Source organism: Peromyscus maniculatus, chromosome 9 (assembly GCF_049852395.1).
Source record: "Peromyscus maniculatus bairdii isolate BWxNUB_F1_BW_parent chromosome 9, HU_Pman_BW_mat_3.1, whole genome shotgun sequence".
NCBI classification, from domain to species: Eukaryota; Metazoa; Chordata; class Mammalia; order Rodentia; family Cricetidae; genus Peromyscus; species Peromyscus maniculatus.
This window is the reverse complement of record NC_134860.1, coordinates 101,170,898-101,189,092: the sequence shown is the minus strand read 5'-3', so window position 1 is coordinate 101,189,092 and position 18,195 is coordinate 101,170,898. Positions and strand designations below refer to the sequence as shown.

The 18,195-nt window shown below is 40.5% G+C and overlaps 1 protein-coding gene across 8 annotated transcripts in view; it reads right to left on the bottom strand.

Annotated features, from left to right (window-relative positions):
• The window catches only part of Scel (sciellin), a 97,652-nt gene that overhangs the window by 46,587 nt on the left and 32,870 nt on the right, over positions 1-18,195 (bottom strand). For 5 of the 8 annotated variants that reach the window (XM_015996699.3, XM_076545519.1, XM_076545517.1 and 2 more), the window contains exons 9-11: positions 4,178-4,255; positions 1,996-2,061; positions 347-406 (exon numbers count right to left, since the gene is read on the bottom strand). In XM_015996699.3, coding sequence (XP_015852185.1) covers positions 347-406; positions 1,996-2,061; positions 4,178-4,255 — 204 coding nt within the window. The remainder of the gene's footprint in view (positions 1-346; positions 407-1,995; positions 2,062-4,177; positions 4,256-18,195) is intronic. The other 3 variants (XM_076545520.1, XM_076545522.1, XM_076545524.1) reach the window with 1 other exon arrangement.

The window sequence follows — 18,195 nt, the reverse complement described above, 5'->3', positions numbered from 1 at the left end:
AAGAAAGGGGAACTGGTCCAAGGATATTGGAATGGCGGTGCTAAGGGCAAACATAAGTGGATTATCTGGGCGAGCAACACAAACATGGGACTGGAGATCTGATTGAGACCTGAGGTCACTAGGAAGAGTAGACTGGATGGTCAAGATGGGCATCCATAAATGTCAGCACCCCCCACTATGATGGATACTTACAAAGAGACACTGAAAGCTTTTTTTTCCTTCTTAATTATATACAATAAGCATCACTGGGAATTGGCTCATACTTAGAAATTCCAGTGGGGTAGTGGCTTGCTTTTAGACCACAAAAACAAGAGGAGAAACAAGCTTGGGAGCTTTGGAACCTCACCCCTTGTCAGTTTTCTGAAGTGAAGCAGCCATGCTGATGATGTCATCGAGATCCTCAGTCCTTCACAGAACAGAAAGAGAAGCAGGTCAGTGAGGATGGAGCTAGACTGTTGGAACTGAATTTCCTAGAGTTTCTGATGGAGGGAAGGGTGGTCCACAGCCAGGAGTGAGGAGTTTAACAGAATCACAGGTTGATCCCATCGTCTCCACTCATGGTACACACAGACACTAGCATCCTTCATTGCCACTGACTTCCTTCAGTGGACTAAGATGTCACTGGCATCAGTGACACACACAGCACTGTGTGGAGGTGAGGAGTGTTTCACAAAAATTCTAAGTACAGGGAAGTCTGATTCTTTCCAAGTCTGAGGTATATGTGTGTGTGGTCTGTGCTTCAAACCAGGGCTCTTCTGAGAGTCAAGGGGATAAGACAAAAGAAATTTTACTTCGGAAAATATCTTAGTCATTTTTAAAAGTTCTGGGCTGGAGAGATGGTTCATATATTGAAGACAAGGCTCACCCGCCCCTCAACCTTTCTTATTTTTTTGAGATTATACTGTAATGACATCATTTCCTTCTCCCCCTTCCTCCCTCCAAACTGTTCCATATACCATCTGTCCACTTTTCAGATTCACAGGCTCCCTGTCCACTGACTGTACATAGCACACACTACCCAGTCTGTATAAGGTTATTTGTATGTACAGTTTTAAGGCTGACTGACTGTTTGGTATTGGATAGCCAATAGGTGTGCTCCTCCTTATGGAAGACTATTTCTCCCATATTCAGCACTCCACATGTAGCCCTGACTGTCCTAGAACTCACTGTGTTTACCATAATGGCCTCAAACTTGCAATAATCCTCTTATTCCTGAATCATAAGGGCTGGGGTTACAGTTGTGTGCCACTGTGTCCGGCTTAAAAAAAAAAGTATTCCCCAAAGACATTATTTTTCCTAAATAATAAAGAAGAAGAAATACAAACAAAACATACCCAGAATGAATGCTAAACTAGGTACAATATGCAAAACATGTGTGAATCAGGACTGTGGTGGGGAAATGCCTCCTTACCAAATTAATCCACATGATGGGTGAACCTGTCCTGATGTTGCAGGACAGGCTGAGCATGACTTCTACAGCCAGAACCAATGGAAAGCCTTTGTAGTACAGGTTCAACTAAGCAAAACTATTTCTCCTTGTTTATTTATGCCCACCCAGCAACAGTGTCCTATATCTTGAAGCAAGTACAGGAAATACAGAGATAAGCAAAACCTCCTTCCTTCAAAGGGTTTCATCTCATCCTGTCCTTATGTTCAGACAATTTTGGATTTGCAATGTAAATCTTAAGACAAATTTAAAGAACAAGAACCTATAAAAACATGTATTACCTAGCCAGGCATAGTGCCACACTTTAATACCAGCCCTTTGGAGGCAGGGCCAGATGGATCTCTGCAAAATTGAGACTGACCTTGTGTACATTAAGTTCTGGGACAGCTAGTGCTACATAGTGAAATCCTGTCTCAAAAATAGTTTGGTTATTATAGCTAAAGTTGACCAGAAAACTGCTTTTATCTAATTTATTATTTTAAAGTACTCCAACAAAGCATGCTTTATTATTGGTACAATTACACACATGTAGACAGAGATCTCTGTACCTTATATTTCTTTCAGCATGCCTATTGACTTCTCCATTTGCACCTGCTGTAGTTGCATGTATCTGCCTGGATTTTTAAAAATAATGCCTGTTAGGTAAGAAAACTCTTTCATGCTAAATTATATGTATGAGAATACATTTGTGCTCAGAAATATAAATATTATACTATTGGCAAAATTTTACCTTAGTTCTTTGTATTAGCTAGAATTCAACCATGCCCCTTTTTGAAAGTCTAAAAAGTACAAAGTGCTAATTTCACAATATCAACTTCTTTTCATCTGTTTTAAACCACTAAGTACATTTAGTCATGTCTGATCTAGACATTGTTCATTATATTTCCATTCATCAAAGTGTTTTGTCTTTATCTCCATTAGATAATTATGTAACATTTTAAATACTAAGAATCATTTTTCTGTTAGGCACCAAAATAATATTTTTCCTTAAAGACTTATCCCATGTGAATACTGCCAAGAAATGTATTTTCTCGGGTAAGACAGAAGTGAGTCTATCTTTCAAGTATGTCTCCCACACCAAGAAAGGCCACATTGAACTGATAGCAGTAAATTGTACAATGCTAGGTTGTCAGAATTTATAAGACTTCTCTCTTTTCCTTAGACCGTGGCTGACCTACTTATACATTCTTGCTTATTCTTAAGAAGCTATATTCAACTCTTTTTTTGTTCTCCTGAGGACATGTGTTAATTACTTCCCTTTCATATTCGTTCATTAAAATCACCATGCTGTGATTAAAGTGATCAAGGTTTTTAAAACATGCATGTTGTCCCAATTTTAGTTTTTGGATCATTACCGGAAGAAAGAAATGAGAATAGTAAAAGTGGATTTGACCAAATTCTTATGGAATTAAGCCTTTTCTGAATATAAACATGTACAGCCCTCTAGTGTCCATGATTTTAGATTAGAATTTAGGTGGTACAGGGACAACTTAGTTCAGTTCCTCAAGAAAATCTATTCTAATTATGACTTAATTGCTTAATACTATAAGACTAAGAGAACCAATCAGATAAGACAGGAAACCTGAGACCTTGCTCTTATGAGATAATTATAATCATTGCAGAAATGAAAAGTTATAAAAATGAATCCATTTCATTAATTAGTTCAGTGAAAAACTATTCTCCTGATTCATTAAAGCAATATCCTAAGGACAAAATTTCAGCGATCTGGAGGGATTTTACTGGCAGAAGTTCAGCTCTGGAGTATTAGCCCCTGTGGATGAGCACACGGTGCCACTCACCTGCGCTCTTTAGTCAGCACTTTCTAGCAGGTCACCCTCTTATTTTTTTTAAAAGTGCTTCTATAATTGGGACTTATGAATAACAGTTCTATAATTATGTCTTACATGGCATCAAAAATCCCCCTCAAGAGGCCAAAATTACAAAAGAAGAAGGAGGCATTCGGGCAGATCAACATAGTCTCTACTGAGACGCTGAGATTTAACCTGACAATCTAATAAAAAGATGGGACATCCATCTTGAAAAAATGGTTCAAGATCATCAAATTCTGTCACAGAGACACATAGGAAAACTATCAAGCATCGGAGTTTGTTTCTAAATATTAATTATAGAGTGGCAAAGGTTCAAAGTAGAAAATAAAGTACGTTTGTCCTGACTTGGAGATAAGTTATTTGGAATATTCTTCAATAGTCATGATAGTTTTGATATAAAACAAAAATTCTTTAGTTTAAAAAAAATCAAGTAGTAGCCTAAAAGGTATTTCAAGCATAACTGAGGACTTTAGTATTAGTACAAAGCTGTAAGAATATCCCATATCACAATATGTAGCTCTTAAGGGGAAACTTAACTGCAAGAAAATAGAAATAAAATATATTCACATATTGTCATTTAATACGGTTTCATTTAGGCATGAGATATATGCCCAATAAATACATTCATTTATATCAAGTGCTAATACCTAAGGAACTTCCATACAAACACTTCTAATTCTGCTGGTCAATGGCTATTTCAAAAATAAGGTTCCCTATGACAGGTAATAGCCGGCATTATTCTAAAGCAGAAGTAATCACACATGTGTATCGATGGAAGTTCTGTGAGTCTTGCATTAGTGAATGCACACAGAAAACGTGGCCATGCCTTGCACAAAGCCATTCACGAGCCCCTTACTGTCACTTCAACCCCCTGGCGACACTCAGAAGGTCAAGTCCTTACCTGTTGTTCCGTCTCAGTTTAGGAGAAGCGATGGGCGAACAGGGTTTCGGAGGTATTGGAGGGTGAACAGCTGGATCCCTTTGAAACAGAAAACAGCAGTCCATTACATCATGGAAACAGTACCCATTTTTATGTAATAACCCACAACATCTATCATGTACGTGGAAATATTCCTTAAACCCATGACCCAATGTATGGGGAACCTGAAAGGTCAGAATTCACAGAGCACGAACTCTCAAGAAGTCAACTATTTGAAATATGGATATTTTAAAAGTCCACTAAATCGGACTTTTGGAAACCTGTAACTACAGGTGAAACTATAGCATGCCCTTCAATTAACTTAGTATTTTGCTAGTATATTTGGTGAGTCATGGCATTTTGAGTCATCACATGAGCACAGTAAATGGTTCCCTGGTATTAATGTATAAGCTTCTTTAGGGATTATGTCAACTCACAGGCTACTATAGAAACGGTAAGAAGGTTTCTCATGTGATAGATCTCAAAGAAAACTTGGTTTGGAGATTTTAACTAATTCTTGACTTAACTATTATCAACACATGACTCTTCAGTGATAGCAAAACATGAAATATGCCATTAGTCAATTTTCAATGAGGCACCAATGTAGACCCAAGAAGTCCACATGATTGGGTGACAAGGGAACTGGAAAGGGGCAAGTATGTTTTCCTGTGGATGAAATCACCGCCACTTCACTGCTTCTCTGTTGCCCTGATGCTAAGCTCTGCACCGAGCGAAAAGTGACCTACGGTCTGATCCTTTAGTCCTTTGCAGCTGCTGGGTGATGTGCACTCAAGTACAAGGCTACCTGCATTGCCAGCTCCATGGCAATGGGTTGAGCTTATTCTGCTTCTTCATCTGTAATAAGCTCTCTAACAGGATTGCTGGGGGATTTTCAAGACTGAATGAAATCATGGTTTTAGTCAGCAAGCATCGTTTGGGAGCTTTCTGTGTGCAACATGCTCTATGAAGGAAATAATGGGTTTTGTTTCCAAAAAGCTTTAAATAGACAAATAAGTGCTATTGTACAAGAAGAAAAAGTCGGAGTAAAGACATAGAGTAATGGAAGTCGAGAAAAGACATAAAGGGATGGGGTAGGGACTCTTAATTTATTAGCATAATCTTGGAAAGCCACTGTGCAAGGCAACATTAAAGCTGAGAGCTGTGGGGAGTGATCAATACCCTGAGGACAGCTGGGACGTCAGCTTAGAGATGGCATTTGACACTTAAAACTGTATGAGATAACCAAAGGACAAACTGGGAGCCAAGGAATCCTGTCTCACGTCCCATGGTATTTAGGGATCAAAAATATGAGAAGTTACAGCAAAGGAGCCCAAGGAAAAGTGGCCAAGAGAAAAGAAGATGAGAGTGAGGAGGTGGTATCCTGGAAACCAGCTGAGCAAAGTCCTGCCCAGTCTGACTGACAAACGAAGAAAGACCGGGACTGTGAAAGTAGCATGACTTTGGCGGCGTGGTCAGGTCATCCAAAACCCTGATTGGAGCAGTCCTGATAGAACATTGCATGTTTGGGGGTGGAGTTGGACATACTATAGGAGGAGACTTAGGAGAAAATGTGAAAGCAGGAAGAAGAATTAAAGTAGATGTTTTTACAGTAAGGTCCAAGGCCTAAGGTCTTGTGACTGTGTGCAAGCATTCATGTGTGCTTGGAAGTGTGCAAGCATATGTGTGTGTGTGTGTGTGTGTGTGTGTGTGTGTGTGTGTGTGTGTGGTGTGTGTTTGTCTGTGTCTGTGTGTTTTTTCTATGCTTGTGTGTCTGTGTTTGTGTTTGTTCTTTGATAGAAACACAGATTGTATGAAAAGGAACAGAGAAAACCAGAACAACAGATACGTCAGCTGATTTGGGGCAGAGAAAGTTGTTTTTTGTTTATTTCTATCATCTAAGGAAAAAATGAAAAATCAAAGCCATTGATTCAAGGTGAGGAAAGCAAGAAGGATTTGGAAAGAGAGGGAAAAAACATGAAATCTTTCCCTAGGAGAGCCGAGGAATAAGTAGACCCAGGTAACAGCATACTATTTTAAGAGATTACTATACATCAGGAACTCTTAGAAGCACTTCTTATTTATTAACTCACTTAATCCTCACTATAATCCCAGAGCTAAATATTATTTTTTTCATCCCATTTTACAGATGAAAAGACTGAGCCAGGAACAGTGAAAATGATATCTCATAATTATACAGCTTGCGAGTGACAGAGTGGGGAAACAGAGCCAGGAAGTTTGGTTCCATAGTCTTCCTCACGTTCCACTGCTTCTCAAGGGATCCTGAACACCTTCATATGTAACCTGTGTATGTTACCACTCGTAGAGTTAAAAGACAGCTCTTGACCATAGTCTTCTCTTGCCATATCCAGCTATGGCCTAGAGGTAAACAAGTTTCCAGCTCAGCCAAGAGTGCGGCAGAATGTGGTGACACGGGACAGGGATGACTGTGGAAGCCGAGGATTGCAACAAGACATTGTGCAGTCTACAATGGACAGGGACAAAAATGGGATCTGGAGAATGTGCTTCTGTGGAAAAGGTGGCAGAATCCATGAGCTGGTGTTTAAGGTGAGGCTGAGGAACTACCAGGCTGGGGATGGGCAGGAGAGATCCAATGAGACGAGACACAGCAGTAAAAGTAATTCTCAGAAAGCGACATTTTGTGGTCATTTCCAAGGGCCTGGCCTGTGTGCAGTAAAGAGTGAAGAAGATCTTTGGAAAGGAGGCCAAGAATGTAAAATCCCAGAGGTGGTGTTCTCAACATAGATATGGAAATTATCAGATATTATAATGGGGTTTGAGGTGTTTATGAAAAACAGAGAGCCTGATGTCAAAGTCTTCGGGGACTGAAGCTGAGTGACTCAGAGTCCTTCGGAGGAAGCCAGTACAGAAGAAAAGCCCAGACAACATAGCCATGTTGTCTAAGGAGAGGTAGAGTGTACAGAGGGAGGCGTTAAAATCAAACCCAGGTAGAAGCAGGACCAGACCAGATCCCTTCCTTCCTCGATCCCCGTGATATGTAGTCACTGGGGAAAGCCCTTGCTCAAAGAAGGGTGGAGATACAACACACCCACAGGATGAGCAACAATTGAGCAAGGCTGAGGAGCAGTGGAGCTTGATGATGATGGATGCTTGCCAGAATGGAAGGATTTGATACAGGATGCTATCAATTGTGGTAACCTCAAGGATCTAAGAATCTGTGGCGGTGGCCCAAGTGGCTGGAAATGACGTGACTGGATTTCTTAGTGTCAATGGACAAATGCCTAGGGGCCATGATGGATTTTGTTCTGAAGCTCCTAGGGAACACAGGGCACAGGTTTTCCTGACTCTTAGTTCCGTAACAGTAGGCATGGGTCACCGGAACAATTTGCAAGGAAGTCCTCTCCCCATCTTGACTTAGGGTCCTATATACAGCTGGGATTATTTTATTTATAATGATACCATTGTCTTTTCTCCAAAACTATCCTTATGATAGGCACACACATCAACTGATAACCAGTACTGCATCTGTGTGGATTTGCTGATCAAATGCTTTCCTTCTAGAAGCAGATGGAAGAGAGGGAAGAATCAATCCAAGTAATACTTGGACTGCACAGGGCACTGGATACGCAGACAGGCAGGAGGGTAGAAACCACACACGCACAAAAAGGACAGTTATAAAAATGGGAAGCAGGTCTGTGCCAAGCTTTGCTTATACCAGACCCACATCAAGGGAACATGAGATTTCTTCTATTTTAGAATGGCTGAAGCTTCAAAGAGGTGAGTAAATATTTGTTGAGTGAGTCTGGGAGGGAGATGTTGGCAGAGGAAAGAAAAATAGATCTGAGATGGTCGGGGAAAGAAAGGTGGATATGAGGTCATGAAAGCTAAGAACAGCGGAACATACTTAGTTCCCTGGGTGGCAGGTTTGCACCCTGCTGGGTCAGTTGCAGGGCAATGCCCCGCGGGCTTCACTTCACCTCAGAGGAGCTTCCACTTGCATGGTTGCATTGACAGCCACAGATGACAGAACCCAAGCCTGGTGTGAGGGGAGGATGAGAAAAGTCATTCACACTGTGCCAGGAACATTATGTGAGCCAAGCAGCGGGATTAAAAATGAAAGGCAGGCAGGAAGCTGTGGCCTGGAGTGTTGTGAAGAGGAGGAAACAAAAGGCATTTATTGGAGTGGTCTTAATTGAATTCTTCTTTGAGACGTGATCTTTGAGCTTAGATGCCCCCGCTCTCTCCTCTGTCCTTTCCTGGCACCCCCTACGAGCTTTCACAGGATCTATTGCCACCACATTAGTGGATGTAATTGTAGAGTTGTTTCAAGGATAAAAAGGAGATTTTCAAGAGAAACACATGAAAACTTTCAGATTGTAGCATACAGACCAGAGCTACAAAATAAAATCCTCCATAGGAAGGGCTGTTTATGTTGGCTGTTTTTCACGAGCCCCTGCAAAGACCACTTTTGGTACTCACGTTGCTTTGGGGCAACATGCTTGCTCCAGGACTCGTGTTGCTATGGGGTAACATGCTTGGCTCAGGACTCAACAAGGAGTTCCAGTCTGAGTTGGTGGTCGTTTCTCTCACTGCAGCACAAGCCTGGGTTCCACCAAAGACAACCAACCCTCCCATGTAACTGGGAACTTCCCTCTCACATCTCACTGTGCCTCTTTCTTCTTTTGCACAAACAGAATTTCCATCCCAACATTAGCAAGGGAGTGTGGCTGGACCAAGAAGTGAGCTCTCAGCTGTTCCTGCCGCCGTGACTGCTGCAAGCCACTGAGTTTCCCTAGCCCATGGACTCCTATTCCTCTGAAACTGTAAACTCAAGGAACCTCTTGCTTCTGTAAGTTGCCGGGTCATGGTGTTTTATCACAATAAGATCGTTAGTACAGTCACTGTATCCATTTAAGAATCTTAAGGTTGGGTGAGGCCACAGTCCCCCCCCAAATCACAATTCCAAATGTTGAAATCCTCACATATCAAAATCTCTAATATCTACATCCCTTAAAGTCCAAAATTTTTAATATAATTCTAGAAAAACAATTTTAAAAGTCTTTAGGAATAACTGTGCATCAGCATTGGCAGGCTCTCCTACACAAAATTTTATTAGTGCTATAAGCATAACATATGGGTGCTTTTTTTTTTCCCCACTGAGGGCTAGAAAGTTGTGTAATTTTCCTTATACCACATTGCCCGTTAGTATCTCAGTCAAGGTTTTGGTACAGTCCTTTGATGTCGGTCACATACTTTTTTTCTCTTTACCATACTATGTCTAATCAGGTTTAAATGCAAATTTATTTTTCAGAGGTTGCTAAGTCAGGCGTGGTGGTACATCCCCACACTCCCGGCCCTTGGGAGGCTAACTCAGAAGGATCTAGAGTTCAAATCCAGAGAAGCAATCATTATCAGCTCAACAAGAACTTGCTCCCCAGCCACCTGTGGTTTAGTGTTAGCATAGACACCAGTGTATAAGGCTAAAAAAAGTATGGCCCACCCTTGCAAAGAGCTGATAAGGCATACAATAATGTTCAAAGGAAAGTTACTGTAACAATTTGTGACTTTCTAGTGGCTAGGGTCACTACTAAACCCTGAACACAGTCAGGAGTCCAGGATTTCTGCTCTGGACTAGCTTTGAGGCTGACTTTCTGTGAATAGGAAAAGGATGCCACTCTTCTTGAATCCCTGCTTCTTTACCTACAAGAGACAAGATGCTCTAGACCTCTGGATGACCACTCAAGGAGACAGTAACTGCACAGAATTCTCCATCCCTGAAGGCCCTGGCTTCTTTTAATAAATCAGGTAACTTGACATTTGAATATTGGGCTTTTTCAAATATATGTAGATGCTGTTGTGGCTAATAAAATTTAACTTTAGCATTGATCTAAAACATAGCATCGGTCCACAACAGTCAGTTCTCTGAGATGGATGTGGTTTACCTCCCAAAGGCTGCTCTGTCAGAAAGAGTGGTTCCTAGTTTGGCAATGAGAGGAGTAGAACCTTCTAGTGGCGAGATCCAGGTTAAAATGGCTAGCAAATCATAATGTATGGATCCTACTTGAGTTCCAGTAAGAGTGAATTAGTAAGAAAAGAATGAGTCAATGTCTCAGTCTGGTACCCTCTCTCAGAAACCCTCTCCTCTCTCAGACACTTTTGTGAGGAAGTCTTCAGGGCCTGAGCATATGAAGCTACCTGAGCTAGGATTTCATTCCCAAAGCTATAAGCTAATCTTTCTTGATAAGAACAGAACTTCAGATTTTTTTTCCTTTAGCAACAGAAAATAATACTAATAGAGTTGGTCAATAGATACAATGTAAAATATTGGTTCAGTCATATTAGCTTCTCATCTTTAGTGTTTACAAAGAAGTAGTAATAATCGTCCAGCCATTGTCAGGTGAGACAGAAAAACACATCAGCTCTAAAGTGGTACCTACTCAAAATGGATCAATTATAGGCCTCTACGTAAAGCATAAAACTAAAAGATATTTAGAAGAAACTCTTTGTGACCACTGGTTAGACAAAGGGTTGCTAGACATGATACCAAAGACAAAATTCACTAGCAAAACCTGACAAATCAGATTAATCATGGTTAAAAGAGTGAAAACATCAGCAACACACTGAAAAAATTGTAAATCACATATGTGATAAGAGTTGTATTTTTTTAAAACTCCCCAAACTCAGCATTAAGCAAATGAAACACCCCAAAGGTAAAACATTTGGATGTATACTTCACAAGAAGTTTTGTATACTTCACAATTTGTTTGTACATTTGACAAACAAATATACAAAAGGACACATTGCACAGCTGGTTCCTAGAAAAGCAGGCATCCAAACAGTATTGAGATAAACTATATATTAGAATGGTTAAAAGGGTTTTTTTTTTAACTGAAAATATTAAATCACCTTAAGGAAATGGAGCAAGGAGAAGTCTCATCCTTTGCTGGTGTGCATGCAAAACGGACAGACATTTTGACCAAACCCTGTGAGGTCTTTACAAAATTAAGCGTGTGCTTATCACATGACCTAGTAGCCCCACTCATTGGCATTTGCTTAAGAGAATCAGTTACGTGTGTTCATGAAAACCATGTGACATTTTTACTTCAGTGAGTGAGTAAACGAAGTGTTCATCTCTGCAATAGAACACTACTCTCGATAAAAAGGAAGGAACTACTGATGCATACAAGAACATGGATAAATTGTATATGCATTGTACACATTCAAAAGGCTGTATACCATCTGAATCCTTGTGTGATTTTTTTAATAGCTGAGAGATTGGAAGACAAAAGAGTATATTCCCCCCATTTCCCAAGTAAATGACCGTCTAAAGAAAAATGACTATCTTTACATGCTCCTCCTATTCCCAATGTCCTTGTAAGACACTGTGATCAATATCCCCCCATCAACCACAGGACGCCACATGCAGAGCTCCCTGCAACTTTTGACTCCAAAGCCCCTTTTCACTGCTTACTACACAAGGTAACCCTCCCATGCCTTGCTGTGCTCTGCTTCTACCATTATCAGTAGGGAAGAAACCTGATTTAAGTAACTCTCATTACAGTTTGAATGACCAAAAACAGTCATTTAGATGTGCCAGGGTATTTTACTTTGAGGTGAAATACATAGTCTCTGTTAGAGATTCAGGCAATGCTGCTAAATAGTGAAGCCATTTCATTCTTGTTCAACCTGGTTTTTATGGTTGGGGCATGGTGATGTTTTGGTAAATGATAAATCTAGGTATCTTGACTCTCTCAGATTTTTCCTCATCTCTGCTTTGGCCCTGGAACATCTCTGCTTCAGAATCATCAACTGGTCTTTGATAGACAGAAGAACAAAAGGGACTTGGAGGGAGAAAGGAGCCATGGGAAACTGTACTGGGCAAAGCATTGGTTTTCACTTGTTGTTTGAACACACGAGTTGCTTAAAACTGATGTGGAAAGGCCCAGGGCTGCCTGAGTCGCCCCTATACAACTGAAGAGAACACAAGTCCTTGCTCAAGGCCAAGGCCCTTACTCGCTCATGCTGAACTAGCTTTCTTATTATACTCAAATGCCACTTCAGAGAAATCACAAACCTTTACCCAGGCTCAGGTCTTCATTATTTTAGATGTTTAGAATATGTAATCTGGGCATGTGGGCATGATTTTTTTTTAAGTATCTCTACTCTGGCATGTTGCTGAGTGTCAGACAATATTAATACTTACAAGAGATTCTTATTAATGTAAAGATTTTTATTGAGATGAAAACGAAATCTGTTGTTTTTGTGCATGTGTGGCATCAAACTCTGTAAAGGAATTGGCACCAATAGAGTTAAAAATGCAGCAGCATAATTAGAAAGGTTACATTTTACCATTTATAGTTACAGACAGAAAAATATAACTACAGTGCAAGGTTGCTATGGCAACTTGCTTCGCAATCAGGATTTTTTTTTTCTCCTCTAATTCTACCAATCCCCTAACTGGAAGTCAAAACCATGAAAGAAGAGGTTGCAACAAAATAAGGGTGAGATACAATGGGGGTGCGCAGGAAACTGTTATTTTCTCATTTACCAGGTGTGTGTCCACTGTCTTATTGTCATCCAATGTTGATTTTCTTCCTTATGTTTAAAAACGATTCCAGACAAAAACATACTGGCTTTATTAGTACTGGAAATGGAGACAATGGCTTCATTGTTCTTCCTCACTCAGCATTCTGGATAGCATTTATGAATATTTATATTGTCTGTTAAGCGAGTACTTTAACATGGCTCAACAAATTGCTTGCTTTGCTTTCAGACACAGGCTCACTGTGTGGCTTAGGCTGGCCTTGAACTCGTGAGCCTCCTACATCCACCTCACATGTTGGGATTGCGCCATAGCACCTGGCCAACAAGGTTCTTAAATGAATCTTTTGTGACATCTAACCACTAAACTTTGAAATCCCTGAAATACATAAAAGCATTTGAATTCATGAAGATATAATGTGTGGTTCAGAAGACAGAAGGCAGCTCTCTCTGTCACTGTTACATCCATGCTCCATATCTTCTGCGTGGTAACTGTCACCTGCTCTCTCATTACCTCTAGCCTGGCAAACACTATCACTCTTCCAAAGGGATCACAAGATGAAAAGGGGGAGTTAAGAGCCAAATAAAAATATACAGATATGAAATAGTGACTGCTGGCAATTGTTTTGTGTCAGACCTTCTGACACTGTTTTAAATAAAAGCAGTGAGAGAGAACCGGCCAGTGCCTCTGACCTTCCGATGGTTTCCTGTATTGATGTGTATGCTTTCTTCTACACCTGCTTCCACACTGGCATGAAGTCAAAGTTCAATGACATAATAGCACCGTGCTGATTCTTAAGCAGAAAGCAGAGACTCCAAAAAGGTACTGGAGCTTACCATGAGGTATGAATGCATATACTTATGATAGCCTGCGCCAGCAGCATGTAAAGATACCTGATGAAGGCTGGCTACCCAGAACTCCCCACAGAGAGTTCCATGTACACAGTGCACTCATAGCGCTCACATGACACGTGTGCATATTTGCACACACACCATCATTCTGCCATCAGAGTCTGACTCTTCCTCCTTTATAGCCTCCCCCGCCCCCCACCCCCACCCCGCAACCTCACTACACCTTAACCTTACTCATTATTTAACTGCCGGCACTACGTCTTTGAGTCTACTGTATCCCAAATGCTTCTTCTATTGCCTGCTTTTACATGTTGCCCCATATTTTGTAGGCTCCTCCACCTTTGTGTTTATCAGATTCCCAAGGACCACTTGAATTAGTGTCCATGTTTAGCGATCTGTGGTAGCTTTTGAGTCTCCTGAAGTAGGGGTTGGGTCTAACACCTCTCTGGACCTCTGGCATCTATCCAAGTGCTTTCTTACATGTAGACAGAGATCAACTGTTACTTTTTGCAAAGAGACAGACAACGGAAGACATGGAGGGCAGTAGAGAAGTATTTAATCAGTCATCAAAACAAACACAGAGAATAAGACCCAGCCAACTTCAAAGACACAGATGGGGTTATAAGATGGGGTTAAAATGCATTGTTTTATACACATTAGGAATTAGAATCAATGGATAAATATGTAGTTATTAATAAATTATAGATCATTTACTTAATGGTGCAAAGGATTACAAGATGACCCCATTTATTTGATGAATATACTGTAGTAGTTATTTAAGGTAATGTACTATTAGTTGCCAAATGAGTATTACTAACAATTTTTCTGAGTCCAGATTTCAGAAAAAAATTCCTTAGACAGCATCCCACACTCATTCCTTTATTTGATATTTTCTCCACAAGTAACTTCATTCTAAATATGTCATCCCTAAGTTAGGACCCCTTAGCTTCTTAGGGCCCCTTACCTGAGTGCCTCCTCTACCCCACCCCCAAGTATTTTTTATCGCTTGAGAATTACTTCCACAGAAACAGCCTTCTAGTGTCCCGTAATCTACTTGCTCAAAGCAAAGCACAGCAGCAGTGTCTTTGGTCCTACCGTACAAGCCATGGGCAATCATTTCAGCTGATACTGAATGGTTGAATCACCGTGCTTAAATCACTTTGGGCTCAAAAGTCCTTCCTTGTGTAACTTCCCTTCTTTTCAACAAGGATCGGTCCCCCAGGTCCACAGAGGCTTACCATGCACATCAGATCCCCCATAGGATACTGATGCTCTTTGTGTGACCCCACACTGGATCTTGTGTTGCTGTTAGACTGGTTATGTCTGTAGTTTACACCTTCAGCTATCACAAAGAACTCCAAGCTGCTGTGGCCCCTCAGGGTTCTAGTACATGAATTTTCCATCATACTCCCAAATGGCATCACCTGGACACACAAACTCCCCGCTATGACCATTCCTCTCACAGGAGCCCCCTTCCACTTTTCCCCTGTGAGTGTGCCCCATGTGCATGTGGCTGCCTTTGGAGAGTCTCAGCAAATCTGTCAAAGCACCAGCCAAACTAAGCTCAGTGTGCTACTGCCACCTAGTGACGACTTTTTCCCTGGCCTCCACTAATCTTGAACACTACAGTGAAGACGGGGTAAGAGAAGAAAGGAAGACATGGAAGTCAATGAGAAAAGTTGTCAGCATGAGTGGCACTAAGTGTTCGTAGGATTATGGTCCTTTTGTTGTAAAAGGAGCACGGAGCCCTCCTCCAAGACTGAAGACACAGCATGCCCCTCCAAGGGTCAATAGATCCTCAGTTAGATATGAGGATGATCTCTTCCAGAGAGGGCAGTCAATAAGAAACACCTGACAAGGGGGTGATGCCAGAACTCACGGAGACTTCTGATTCTTGGTACATAGTCTGGCCGGACCTTCTTCACTGGAATGTCACCATCCCTCCCCTTCACATCTCTACTTAAACCTTATGCAGGTAGCACTTCAAGAATCCAACAAAACTTTCTTACCTAATGTGGAACTAAGAGAACAGGATGGTATGAGTCAGAAATGAAAATCGTGAAGAGAAATCAGATCCAAACACAGCATGAGAACTCCAGCGTCTCAGATATGGGGGAAGATAACATTCAAGACAGAAAGGCTGGATGTCCTGAGGGTTGCTAGAATGTAGAGACTAGAATAAGCAAGATAAAACAGATTAAATAGCTGAGCCCAAACAACAAGGGGGATTCAGGATGAATGGAGGACAAGCAAGTACCAGGAGCCTTGCTAAGGACCTGGCTCATTTTTCTAAGATAACACAAATCGTTTTAATTGTTACTTAGGAAGATGAGATGATTTGATCACTACTTTTTAAAAATAAATACAACTTTGCCAACCATATAGAGGGGTGAAGGGTAGATATAAGGTTGAGGGAAAGAGGACTATTAAGAGAACTTCTATTGTCCTAATCCAGGAAAGAAATGATTCAAAATGATATGAATACAAGGAGACACATGGATTCAAAAAGCATGTAGAAGACAGGATGCCAGCATTGCCTATGCACTGGGTACATGTGGTTAAGTAGGAAAAGGTGGACAAATACCTTTAACTTTTGTGATGGTTAACTTTAACTCTCAACACAAGCTAGAATAATCTGAGCAGAAAATCTTAATGAGGGATTTCCTGCACTGAGTTGACATGTGGATGTATCGATGGGAAACTGTCTTAAGTAAGTTAATCAATGAAGGAAGACCCAGCCCAGTGTGGGAGGCGCCATTCCCTAGGTAAGGGATCCTGAACTGTATAAAAGTGGAGGAATCAGGATGAGCACAAAAAAGCAAGTGAAGAAGTCTGCATTCACTGCTTCCACTCTTTATGATATAAAAAGCTGTTCAAAGTTCCCGCACTAACTTCTCCACAATGATGAAATGTAACCTGGAATTGTACGATGAGATAGATCTCCTCCTCCCCTGAGTTGATTTTCTCAGAGTATTTTTATCACAGCAACAGAAAGAAACTAGACTGTATTTCAAGGTGCCAAATGGCTGGAAAAATTGATGATGTTAACTAAGGTAAAAGATTCAGCAAATTACAAATATCGTGAACATGCTGAGTTTCCAATTATTTTGAGACATTTAAGTGAAAGCGTCAGGGAGGCAGGTGACTACCCAACGAAAATCAGAAGGGAAGTCTGGAGGAGCAAGTGGCTTTGGGAGTCCTGTCATTGACACTGCTGCTGAGGGTCAGAGCACACCATCTGGAGAGAGGAGATGATGGCATTGAGCTTTAGGCACATCAGCACATAGTGATTTGACATAGGATCGTGAAGAAGAAAAGGTAACCCAGGGAGAATGGTTTAAAAGACAATCTAGAAAAGGGTGTTGGGGGGCTTAGTGCGGTCATGAAGGAGCAGTCTAGCTGTGTAGCATGAAAGGGCAAGTCCTCGCAGGACCTGCTAGATTAGCATGGGGTTGTCACCAAAGCCACCGTGACCTTAGGGAGCCCTGTTCCTAGGAGCTGAAGATAACAGAAACCAGCAAAATACAGATGGAAATCATTGGCAGGGTAAAAAAAGAGAGAGAATGCCAACTGATTGGATTGGAAGGCTCTGCCCAGAAAATGTCAAAGATGATATTTTTAATATGAAAGATTTGAATAAAGAGAAAACAGGAAAGCAAGGGCTTGGTCCTGGGGGCAGGAGAACAGACAGATGGATGTCATAAGGAACAACTAATAAAGTTAAAATTGTTATTCAGTTTTGATAAAAATGAAAGGAAAATATTTGTGCTGATGGCATCAGATAAAACTTCAGAGACTATAAACCTGCTGACACATCTTGATAATTCAAAACACTGTGCTGGTTATTTGTGTTTCAAAACATTTACAAACCAGTAAGTAGTACACTGATCACAAGAGGACCACAGAAGTCAGTGGGAAAAGGCAGAGGAGTTTGCTTAAGCGAACTTTACATGCTGCGTCCTACTGTGGTGAATTAAATCTGTCTCTTTAACATCCATCCCAGATGAAGGGAAAAGCCTTCCAACTTCTCAGTTTTGCCCTCTGTTTTGTTTATCTGAACCCTTCATTTCAAGACTAATGTATATGGAGCAGAAAATCATCATTTTTTTTAGAAAATTTTCATTTTATTTTATTTAGTCTTGGAAATTTTAGTTTGGAAATTATTGAAACTAATGCAAAGCCATGAGTAACAGTTATATTATTCAAACAATTAATTTATCATGATTTATTTTCAAATGTGAGAATCTTTTATTTCTTTTCATTAATAAGAGTAAAACCATACAAAATTAAATCTTTTACCCAGTTCTACTGTTGAGCCTTAAAATTTCCTTAAAGCATTTCAGAGTAGTGTTTCAAAAATTAAAATTGGTCTTTGTGACATTCACATTTTCTTCTGTACAATACATTTTGCTTTATTGTTTATAATTTTGTTCATCATTGGTTTAGGGGATTTTGCATCTAGTTCAGGAAAGGAGTTCAGACTTAGCTATGGGAATGTTTAAGTTACAAGGTTGTGAAAAACTCAGAACCATATGTTTTGTTTGTTATGTTTGGTTTGTTTTTGTTGTTCTTTGGTTGGTTGTTGTTTTGTTTTGCTATACTTTTTTTGAGACAGGTAAGTTTTTGTT